The 12,500-nt window shown below is 38.0% G+C and overlaps 1 protein-coding gene across 2 annotated transcripts; it reads left to right on the top strand.

The window, feature by feature from the left end:
* LOC112144266 (zinc finger protein 260-like) lies at window positions 1-10,216 on the top strand. Of its 2 annotated transcripts, none has more exons than XM_036216290.1 (3): window positions 1-1,094; window positions 5,896-6,057; window positions 6,418-10,216. In XM_036216290.1, the coding sequence occupies exons 2-3, from the start codon at window positions 5,916-5,918 to the stop codon at window positions 8,499-8,501; spliced, it is 2,226 nt and encodes a 741-aa protein (XP_036072183.1). In that variant the 5' UTR covers window positions 1-1,094; window positions 5,896-5,915; the 3' UTR covers window positions 8,502-10,216. The 2 variants fall into 2 exon arrangements, with proteins under 2 accessions (XP_036072183.1, XP_024124487.1); XM_024268719.2 differs by lacking the exon at window positions 1-1,094 and adding an exon at window positions 2,664-2,836.
* The last annotated feature ends 2,284 nt before the right edge of the window (window positions 10,217-12,500 follow it).

Here is a 12,500-nt window from a genome sequence, read left to right as displayed (position 1 = left end):
AGAAAGGACAGAAGGTGTCAACATTCTATTCAAAGATTGAACAGAGATTTTTATCTCGTTCCTGAAACTTGATGCTAAAGCCTATTCAAAGATATGCTTTGCATGACGCAGAGCAAACGTCTGTAACTGGCACATGCGAACTATCCCGCTCCACTGACGATAGACGAGACTCCCCTGCAGCATTATTCTGCACCGCTGCTTCTGCTCTCAGATTAATTGATATGACTGGAACATGGGTGGAGCTTTCTGTCACAGAAGATCATCCATGTGCAGGAGGTAGATAATCAAAGATGATCAGGGAGGTATATCTGTCAGGGTGACTACAGCAATTGTCCTAACTGTCATGACAATGCCCTTAAGATCAGAATTCTGTTCAGGAAAAGGTTGGCATGGGGAAATACGACACAAAACTCCTTTACCACAGTTATAAAAGCTTGTTGTGCCTGGGGCTCTTCTGGAGCCCATGCATAAATGTACAGGTCTGTTTGGTCATGGGAGCTTATTATTAAGCAACTATTTTTTTTTGACAACCAAACTCTGACAAAAGAAAAGTTACCTTAAAGAAAAGCGTATTTCCCTGTCAGCTCAGATTACTGAAAGAGTTTAAACTGAACTTAGTGTAAAGAGAGCCCCCACCATAAAACAGGAACAAAGCTGTAAGTTTGACAAACTTGCTGTAGTATTTAAGAGAATGTTTAGATTTATCCATTTTCCACATGTTAATCTGATTCCTTGAAAAAGGTTTTAAAGGTTTTATCAAAACCAATATATTCAGATACATTTATTTGCAATTTTCTGTTTTTTAATTTTGTATCCAAAAAAAATGTTATCAACACTGGAGTAGCAAGAGTCTGATTGTCAAAACGAGTCATCAATCACCCAGACGTTTTTAGCATGTTTCCTCAACAGGAAAAAAAAACTAGAAAAGTGACTACTAAGCTAATTTGAATAAATGAAACTACACATTGTTCTTCCACCTTTTAGCGACGCCCAACACATTCTTCTGTTCCTTCATGCTGCAAAAAGCTCTCCTTCCTTTAAAGAAGCAAAGTGCTGCTCGGCTGGAAACATGAAGAATAACTTCTACAGAATCTGTAAGTACAAAACTGAGATAAATGTGAATGTAGTGTTTTTTAAAGATGTTCCTTCATAAACAAATGTTTTAAATGATTTCAACATCCAAAAGTTTTTTTTGTGTGTGTTTTAATTCATTTAATTCATTTTTTTTTTCAAAGTTAAGAGAAGAGTAAAGTCATAATTATTCTGTGTATAAAAGTTTTCTCACAAGCTGTCAGATAAACATTCATGATGATAGATCAAAAGAAGTCAGCCTAATTCAGGGTGATGATGAGGCGAAAAATCATCTTTATTTGAGCTACAATGTAAAACATTAATTCCGTCTCTAACTCAAGTGTTGTTGGGCATTGTGCACAGGTGAACTGCATTTGTCTTCACTGGATAGAATCAACGGCAACACAAATTTGGTTGTCGTCTGAAGCTGAGAATAATTAAAGGAAAAGAAAATGCTTAATTTTAATTTCCTAGTTTAATGTTAGGGGAATTAAAATAACACATTATAGCTCCATGACGAAACATGACAATATTTACGACAAAATAAAAGAAATAAATGAGTGGCAAGAACTGACAGAAACTACAGTTTTAAAAAATAAAACGAAAACGTCACCGATTAATTTAAAAAATAAATGAGTGCGTCAAATGACAAAAGTAAGAACAAAAATATTCAAAGCAAATGTTAATTAAATTCATACATTTTAAGATAAAACAAGAATGTTTAAAAAGTCAAACGATAGATATGAGAAAATGTGTTATAAGTGGATAAGTGATTTCATTTTGGGTTTAATTACTTTATTGTTGGTTTACATAGCAAACTAGCCCTTTATCATGAAAATTGTTTTTGACAAAAAAAATTCAATGAGAATATTTATTCATCAAGGTGTTTAAATTTGATGATGAGTAACAGAATGTCTTTTTTAGTTCTCATTTTGGTGTAATTTCTGATCAAAACAAGACAACTCTGAAGGAAGGAATCGAAGCTTCCCTTAAATGAAAATTAAAAACTTAACATAAGAGACTCCAAAAATGGGAACCAGTGCCTCCCTGCTTGACACTCAGCATTAAGAGGTCGGATAGAGGGGTTAAACCACCAAATGGTTCCTGAGTGCGGCTGTTTCTGCGGCACTCCACTCCCCCAGGGATGAGTAAAATGCGGAGATCAAACTTCACACACCTGGCAGCTAATGTGACTTCATTTAAAGCAGTATTTTGTAAATCCCTTCAAGTGTTGTTGGGCTGCAACTATTATGTTTAACGGAAAGAATTAACTGCCAAACAAAAACAACGTTTAGATTTTTGTCAGAAAATAACAATTAAAGTCAGAAAAAATGAAATTTTGTAATCAACATGAACCATTTTGTTCCAAACATGTTTAATATCCAGACCCTCCAGGATTTCGCAGCCCAAAACGCCTGACGTTGCAGCAACTTTTGTGAAAACTTGCAACAAAAGTTGATGTTTTTTAATATATATTTTTTGAAAGGCATCTAAACAGGTTAATTATGAAATAAAATTCACATTCTCCAATTCCAACTCTTTTTATTGTGACAGATGCACTATGAAAATACAGCACCATAACCATGGTGTTGTGCTTTCATTTTACTTGAATTGAACGATGGAACATAAAAATTAACTTTTGGTCCTCCTTGCTCACAATAAAATAAATATTTGTGTATTGATTTAAACAAACGTTATAATAAAATTATACTTTCCAAGTAGAAATCCATGGAATCTTCATCTGTATATTTCATAAGCATCACTGGTGAGTTGCTGGTTGTAGTAGAAGAAGACCGAGGCTTCCATGGTTTTTTCTATCAGTAATGATCTGCTCAGTTTTGGAGAAGGTTCTCTCAGGTGTCCGTATAGGTTTGTCGTGGAGGCAGTTATGGAATTATTTTCCTGCAGACTCTAAATTCTTCCTTTGTATTATCAATTAAAGTGAAATGGTTCCAGATTTCCAGAGTCTCTCTGCCTTCCTCTCATACTTGGTTCATGTTGTGCTGCAGCTGTGCGTAGCTCTGCACCTGTGCGTGCTCAAGGCAACACTCACGCCCAGTCCGCCGCGTGCATGCCCGTGTGCACCCGTGCAGGTGGCAGGGTGACAGTTCACACACGTCTTAAGTTAGAGAGGACTAAAGAGAGGTAATAAAAACGATCACGGCTCCTGGGAGGGAGTTGGAAGCGAAACAGTCACGAAGCTGCATCGTCATTCATGTATGTTGTTGATTGGTCAAAGTTGCAGTAAAGTTCGAGGGTGTGCAACAAATTTTCTTGAACTTGCATTAATAGTTGTGATCGCAAAATCTTCAAAGGTCTGTTTATAGACTCAGAATGTAAAGTTGAGTCGATGAAAAGTGGAACGTGACCTGAGTTTCTGGGAGTGAGCAAAGCAAGTGTATTTGTATAGCACATTTTATGTACAAACAATTCAAAGTGTTTTACATAAAACATAAAAAAACAATTAAAAAAAAAACAGTAAAGGTGTGATCAATAAAATAAGGTTTAAGGACAGTTAAAATGAACTGAATTTAAATCCAGCATAGATAGACCAGATGTAAACTTTTGAATACATATTAATCAAATGCAGCTGAGAACAGGTGAGTCTTTAACCTGGATTTAAATACACTGAGTGTTTCAGCAGATCTAAGGTTTTCTGGAAATCTGTTCCAGATCTTTGGTGCATAGAAGCTGAATGCAGCTCCTCCATGTTTAGTTCTGACTCTAGGAACTGATAAAAGACCGGATCCAGATGACCAGAGAGGTCTGGCTGGTACATACTGGGTCAGGAGGTCAGTCATGTATTTTGGTGCTAAACCATTCAAAGCTTTATAAACCAGTAACAGAACTTTAAAGTCTATCCTCTGACAGACAGGTAACCAGTGTAAAGACCTCAGAACTGGACTGATGTGGTCTACTTTCTTGGTCCTTGTGAGAACCCGAGCAGCAGAGTTCTGAATAAGCTGCAGTTTCCTGATGGATTTTTTTGGTAGTCCTGTAAAAACACTGTTACAGTAATCAAGTCGACTAAAGATGAAAGCATGCACTAGTTTCTCCAGGTCCTGCTTAGACATCAGATCTTTAATCCTTGAGATATTTTTGAGATGATAATAGGCTGATTTAGTGACTGCCTTAATGTGTTTATCAAAATTTAGGTCTGTGTCTATCACTACACCCAAGTTTCTGGCCTGGTTGGTAGTTTTTAGTTGAATAGATTGAAGCTCTGTAGTGACGTCTAACCTTTTTTCTTTAGCCCCAAAGACAATAACCTCAGTTTTGTTTTTGTTTAATTGAAGTAAGTTGTGACACATCCAGTCATTAATGTCCTCAATGCATTTACCAAGAGCCTGTACAGGGCCTCGGTCTCCTGGTGTCAGTCTAATATATATCTGTGTGTCATCTGCATAGCTATGGTAACTAATGTTGTTGTTCTTTATTATCTGGGCCATTAGGAGCATGTAGATGTTAAATATAATTTTGGCAGCAGGATGGAGCCTCAGGGAACTCTATATGTGATGTGTGTTGGCTCAGATGTGAAGTTATTGATTAATGGAAAGTATTTCCTGTTTTCCAAGTATGTTTTGAACAGTTCAGTTTACAGTTCACCGTTCACCGTACAGTTGAGTACTGGCCCAGTGAGACCCATCCAGTTTTCCAGTCGTCTGAGTAGTATATCATAGTTGACTCTATCAAACGCTGAGATCCAATAAAACTAGTACTGACATGTTTCCAGTGTCTGTATTCAAACACATATTATACCATTAGTCACTTTAGTCAGTGTTTTCAGTGCTGTGGTTCTGTCTGAAGCCGGACCGCAAGACATCAATCATAGTGGTTGTTTTTTATTAGGAAGTCATTTAACTGATGGAAAAAAAAAGCTTTTTCAATGATCTTACTGAAGAATCGCTGGTTTGATATCGGTCTGTAGTTGATCATTTGAGTTTTGTCTAGACTGTCCTTCTTTAGGAGAGGTTTGATTACAGCTGTTTTCAGTGGTTCTTGGAAAACACCAGATGCAGTTCTTTTTCCATTCTTTATGAATATGGAATTTCTCCATAGAGATTTTTTTCCCACTAGAGATCACTTTCACCTAAGTGGGAGCAAAACTATAGGCATTAAAGCTACTTACAAGTTTGTTGACTGAGGGTTATTTATGTGTGCAGGAATTGTGCTCTGAAAGAAAACAGCAGTGATCAGACAGACCTAAATAACATACAGTATTCTTGGAAATGTTCAGACCTTTGGAAATAAATAAATCAAGAGTATTACCTCTGTTGTTTGTTAACTCTGTTACACGTTGAGTCAACCCAAAATTCTCCAGAAAGGATGAAGGTTTTTTTTCCATTCAGAATTGAGTTCGCTTTTATGATTTGCTTTAAGTTTCTAACATTTATTTAAAATTTTAAAGTAAGTTAATAGCATGAAAATCAGCAGCTTTGAGCAGCTGATAGACACTGAAATGATATTAATATACAAAGTAGAACAATTCAATTTTATTTATATAGCCCAAAATCACTAAGGTAATTTGCCTCATTGGGCTTCATGCGGCTGATTTTACAGATGCTGAAAATTAGTCATAAAATATGCACAATTGCTTTTTTGAGACTGTAGGTTTCCGGCGCCATCTGCTTATTACTGAATTTTGCTTTTATACACAGTTTTCTTTTTGTCCCTGGTCTTTCGGGATAGGAAGTTAAAAATGCTATCCTTCACATCCAACTAACATTTTCTTTAAGTTGTTATTATTAACTTGATGTGTTTATTAATTAGAGATAATTAAATGCTAACCCTTGGATCCTACTCTTATTATTTTGTCCTTGATAGATTGATAGAGACCCGCTGGGATGGGGATGTCATCAAATCACTTAAACTTGGATCAACTTGAACCTGAAACTCCTCCGAACCAAGAACAGGAGAAAAAGGCTAAAAATCGACGTCAGCAGCAGATAATCATCAGGATGCCTGTCTTAAAGTTACACAGAATAGGTAAGCTAAGCTCAAGTGGTGCTGATCACAGCTGTGGCAGAGAAGCCGGTCTCACAGAGTCAGCCTAATTGTAGGGGCGGATTGCATAAAAAGTAGATAAATGACGTTGAACCTGTCACTCTGCAAATGCTTGATTAAGCAAAGCTGAAACTTACAATGATGCAAAAAAGTATCTAACTTTGTTTAAGCTTGAATGTATTAGGGAATTAGACCCAGTAAGTATTTGAAATTGAAGCCTTGTAATCATTGGGAGAAGCATCTATTTTCTTTTACTTTTTTTGTTGGGGGTATACACTTTCAATTCCAGATACAAAAATAAAAAGAAAAAAATCACATTCTGTGTAATGTTTGTCCTTCCAGATCTGTCACAGCCACAAACACATGAAGGAGAGGTTCAAGACGGTCAACACTTCTTCAATCAGAGGAGTAATTTCACTCTAAATCAGAAGAAACCAGAACTGGAGAAAAGTAAAAAACTGAGGGAGAAAGGTGATGACCGGTTTCCAAAACCAAACAGTGAGCAGCTCCTCTTAGAAGCTTCCACTTTAGCTGAGAGCCAAGTCCTGAAAGAAAACCATTGCATCTTATCTGAGTCGGTTGGAAACTTTAAACTGAAAATGGACGGGACACATTGCAGAGAAAGAAATCTAAACAATGATCTGAACAGCAACGTGGATGGGAAGTCTTTGACATGTAACGTTTGTGGAAAAGCATTTAAGTACAATTCCCATCTCAAACGTCATCAGATGATCCACTCGGACGAGAGGCCTTACAGTTGTGAAAGCTGTGGAAAAGGGTTCAGACAAAACAGTGATTTGACCGTTCACATGAGGACTCACACCGGCGAGACGCCACATTTCTGTAAGGTTTGTGGGAAAGGCTTCTCCGTTAATAGTGTTCTAAAGGTTCACATGAGAACCCACACCGGTGAGCGTCCGTATTGTTGTGAGACCTGTGGCAAGAGTTTCACCAGCAGCAGCAGTCTGACCGTCCACAGGAGATGTCACACAGGTGAGAGGCCCTATACCTGCACTATCTGTGCGAAGGCTTTCAGTTGCAGCAAAGCTTTGACGATTCATATGAGGAGTCACATGGGCCACAGCCTGTATATCTGTGAGACATGCAGTCAGTGTTTCAGCTGTAATCAAAGCCTGAAAACCCACATGAGGATTCACACAGGCGAGAGGCCATTTACTTGCACCATCTGTAGAAAAAGCTTCAGGCATAAGGGAAGCCTGTCTTTTCACATGAAAGTTCACTCTGGGAAAAAGTCATTTTCCTGTAAAAAGTGCGGAAAAGGATTTATCATTGAAAGTAGGCTGACCGACCACATGAGAATCCACACAGGCGAAAAGCCGTTTTCGTGTCAAACCTGTAACAAGAGTTTCAGTTGTAAGCAAAGTTTGACTGCTCACACAAAAGTGCACTCAAGTGAACGGCCGTATTCCTGCGGAACATGTGGGAAAAGGTTTCGTCAACGTGGCAGTTTGACGTTTCACCTCAGAGCTCACTCCGGCCATAAGAATTTTTCTTGTGAAGTCTGTGGAAAACACTTCATTGCAAACCGTGCTCTGACGATCCACATGAGAACCCACACCGGAGAGCGTCCATTTTCCTGCACGATATGCGGCAAAAGTTTCTCTTTGAAATGCATTTTAAGGGATCACATGACAACCCACTCAGGTGAGAGGCCCTTTTCCTGTAAAACATGTGGCAAAAGTTTTAGTTTAAAGCGCATTCTGCAGGTCCACACAAAAACCCACACGGGTGAAAAGCCCTACTTTTGTGAAACTTGCGGAAAAAGGTTCAGCACAAAGCAGAGCATTGATGTTCACTGGCGGATTCACAGCGGCGAAAGGCCATTTTCCTGTCAAACATGTGGTAAAAGCTTCACCAATCAGTCTAGTTTGACCATTCACATGAGGATGCACACGGACAGCCGGCCATACCGCTGCACAACCTGTGGAAAGAGTTTCGATAAAACCTATGCCCTGACTGTCCACAAGAGAAGCCACACGGGTGAAAAGCCCTTTCATTGCAACTTGTGTGGAAAGGCTTTCACTCGCAGCAGCGGTGTGGTTGACCACATGAGAGTCCACACAGGAAGCAGACCCTTCGTCTGCGGCACATGCGGTAAAAGCTTCAAAAGTAGCAGTAATTTATTCAGCCACATGAACACCCACACAGCTGACAGGCGCCACTCCTGTCCAACATGTCAGAAGAGTTTCTCCACCAAATACCTGCTGACCGTCCACATGAGAAGCCACACAGGTGAAAACCCCTACGTTTGTAAGACCTGCGGGAAAAGCTTAAGTTGTGGTAGTAGTTTGAACACACACATGAGAATCCACACGGATAACAAGCTGTTTGTTTGTGGAAGATGTGGAGAAAAGTTCAGAACAAAGAGTCATTTGAACAGCCACATGAAGACACACTCAGACTAGAGCCTGGAGTCCTGGAAGACCTTTTGAGGTTCTCTGAGCAAAGTCATGCACTAGAATTCTATATTCTAGTTAGAGTCAAACTGGACACATTTAGTTCGTCAAAAGTAAACCAGAATTCGTTTCTAACGATAATCCAGAACAAATTTTCAGTCTGAATACATGCAAGCGGACTCTGGTCCAGGACCACAAACTGCTCTCTCACCTGTCTATCGAGGTTATCTCAGTTCGTTTCCAATCAGACTGAACTTCGGTTGGTGCTGAAATACCTAAGTCTGAATACGCATTCTCGGAGCAGAACAGCTGGATCAAAATGACAACCGAAGCCGAAGTCATTAGCGGACAAACGTGGAGCAACAATTCAACAACTTGTTGAAATGAGGTCAGGTGAATGCCGGCTCATTAAAACAACTTTTAACATGATGCACATTGGTTCTCACACTGTTTTACTGAAAATCTATATGTCATAAAATCACAGAACCTTCTTAGCCACTGTCTCTTCACTAAACGCCTTGTATTATTCCTCTGCAGTACCAAAGTAGCAGTAAAAAGTGTTGTATTGGACTTTGATACAGATGTTCAAAATTGGTCTGCATAATATAAAGTTTGAATAGAGAACTTTCTTGACAAGGATCGCAAAGAGTAGGACTTGCATAATTTCCATCTCTCGCCGCTTTGCCCTGCACTCATAACTCCTGGCCAATGACTGAAGAGATCATTAGTCATGTGGTTTTGTTTACAAGCTTTGGTTCAAAACAGAAATCTCTTGTGGTAAGAAGGAACCGAAACTTAACACAGGCTAATACACAAGCTCTCTGAATACAGACCAAATGCGAAATTCAAGACCTAATCTGGACTAAATTAAGCAGACTTGGTCCGGACCAACAAACCTTTCCGGTCTGAATACATCCTCTGATTGGATCATAGACCTTCCTGTGTAATCAGGGGCCTGTTTTAAGAAGCAGGTTTTGTTGAAACTCTGAGTTTGTAAACCCAGAGTTGAGGAAAACTCTAAGTTTCTGGTTTCAGAAATGGAGGTAACTAAACCCGTGAAAGTGGGTTAAACCAAACCCGTTTCAGGAGCGGGTTAAGCTGAACTCAGAATCAATCTCTATGGTAACTGAGTCTGTGAACGTAACCTGGTCTGGAGCAGATTTTCTTCAAGAAACTTGGAGTTCTCTGCGGTCTCTTAAAGTGAATGATGTTCAAATAGAACTTCCTCATTTGAATTTTGAGAAAATTCACATTAGAGAATGCACATTAATGCCATGCTGAAACCAAAACGGCATGTCCATTCATATAGGATCCTGCAGACAAGGAGGCTGGATTCATCCGGACGGAATGTCATTTATGTCAGGAGAGGATTTTGAGGCTACGAGTTGATTGTCTTGCTTTTCTCAATTCATTATTTATAGCTTACAGTGTCACTTTTTTTACTTATTTACGTACACTTACAAATGGCTTTAATATTTTTTTACTGCTTTATTTTTTTAATTTATGTTTGTGGTTCTGTTATACCGTCCCTACATTTTTTGTTACATTTTTTATTTTCTTATTTTGCACTAGTTACCATTTTCTTCTTATTATAATGGTGTTGTGCCATCATTGAAATACAGCTTCACTGATGTATTTTTAGCACAGATTGCTGTAATTAGCATAATAAACATTTATATTTGCCAAAAGTCTGGATCCTGTGTTTTATTGTACTATTATTTAATTAAAAAAAAACGTTTATTTCCAAAATTATTCTGTAATGCAACATTTCAAGGACCAAAACATCTGCATCACTTTAGATATTGGCGATCTAGCCCTGTAATTACTTAGTTATGATACCCAACTTCCTATATCTCCGACCCTGAACTTCTATAATGTAATTGTAATGTTTATTCTTTACTATAATGTTTTTTTCTTTCTCTCTGCACCTTTGAACTAAGATTTGACTCCTGCCACTTGCTCAAAACTCACCAAAAATTGTACAGATGTAGTACTCGTCAAAAATGGGTTTTGGGCATAGAGAACAACCCTCGGTTTGGTATCTCCAGGCGACTAAATCATAAAATAGTTGCTATGGAGATAAAACCAGAGGGCGGGAGTGGGTGTGAGGGCAGCTAGCGTCTGTAGTTCACACAACGCTACTCGTAACTTTAGCTTGAAAGAGTTTTTATGAGTGAATTCTTCCTCAGTTCTGCCTCAGTCTTTATTGTGAAGGTTTCAACACAACAAAGATGTTGTCAACTGGAATCTTATCTCAAGTCATGTAAAAGATCATGACTAATTTGGAACAGAACCAAGAGAAATAATGACGCTGCTCAAACTTGTTCTTCTCACACTGGCTTCCACTTCAACAAACATTGATTTTAAAGTACAGCTGCTAGTTCATAAATTACTGGAGGGTTCTGTAATGCAGAACTGATCAGATGCTCTCTTATATGTGTGTGAAAGGTGCTGTGCAAAAAAAACAAACAAACAAAAAAGTTATTTCTTAGGACATAGTTTCTGCAGAGCAGCAGAAGTTTATTAGAACTTTGCGTCAGAGTTGTGGGCATGACTATTGGTATGTTGTAAGCCTGTCGTGACTTTTCATCATCCCTTTGTTTACACTCTCTCCGGCTAGCTTACAGCCCCTCACAACCCCAACCCAGCATTTCCTGTACAACATGTCAAGCAATATTGGAGCTTTCCATCTTTACAGTTTTGAAGATGCCAGCCCGGACGAGGAGAACAACCATTTTAATGGATCAAGTCGTCTACAGGTGATTGAATCAGAATTGTATCTAATGAGGATTTTAAAGACCTGATTAACATGATAAATATGGAGTTAAATAAGTTAAAAAAAAGACAGATTATAGTAAATTATATTCTAATGTAAGCAAAACAAAAGTAATGTTCTTAGGAAAATATAAATTTTGACTCATAAAAATTACTGAGACTACAATTGAGACGGTAACAGAGCTTAAATTCCTGGGAATTACTACGGACAGTTTTATGGACACTCACTAACTTAAGTATCCAAAAGTATCTTAATTATCAACAAATTTAAGCCATCCATCCATCCATCCATCCATTTTCTTGACCGCTTCATCCCATTTGGGGTCGCGGGGGTGCCGGAGCCTATCCCGGCCACTGATGGGCGAAGGCGGGGTACACCCTGGACAGGTCGCCAGTCCGTCGCAGAACAAACAAATTTAAGCTTATATTAAAATGTATTTCGAGATATTTATTGTATTGTGCTTTAGTTACACCTTTTTATACTTACAGATATTTGGGGCAATAATTATAAAGATTAGCTACATTCTCTATTTTACTTCAAAAATGTGCCATTGAGAACTATTCATAAAGCTGGTTATTTTGAGAGGAACAAATCCTTAAACCTAAATGTAAACCTTCAAACGCACAACTTATGTATAATGCCAACAATATTAAACTCCCGTCCAGTATTAAAAAACTGAGCCTTACAAATTGAGAAAATGTAGTGAATTAAAAAATCAGATGGTGAGAACCACGAGAAAAAAAATTAGTGGGTCAAATTATAGAATGGACCGTGCACGGGACTTAAAACGTGCACCAATATTTACACATTTAAAAAAACAAAGTAAAGAACTTTTAATTTTACAATATACAAGCTCATAGGTTTGTGATTATTATGGAGCGTTAAGGGGTTGTGTTTTTGTTTAGGCGTGTGTTAAAATGTACAGTGTAAGTTTATGTATAAATATTGTGCATATTCTTCTGAAAAATTATAAACTATGAGTAACAACCTTACAAGGACAAAATGATACCTGGGGTGGGATTATATAAGGTTTTTTTCTGCCCACCCCCTTCCAAGCTGAGACACAAAGAAGATTATTTATGCATACGGCAAGTCTAAGTTAACTTTCCATTTTGTAGACATAATCTTTTTTTGTCAGTTAATATGATTGTGATGAAAATACTGTTTTGAATTCAATGTCTGCAAATCTTTATTTATTTGTTGTGAAATAAATGTTTCTTTTTTCTTTTTCT

This window comes from Oryzias melastigma, linkage group LG17, assembly GCF_002922805.2.
Source record: "Oryzias melastigma strain HK-1 linkage group LG17, ASM292280v2, whole genome shotgun sequence".
In the NCBI taxonomy this organism is placed as follows: Eukaryota; Metazoa; Chordata; class Actinopteri; order Beloniformes; family Adrianichthyidae; genus Oryzias; species Oryzias melastigma.
Note: the sequence above shows the minus strand (reverse complement) of the source record. Positions and strands in the feature narration are given on the sequence as shown.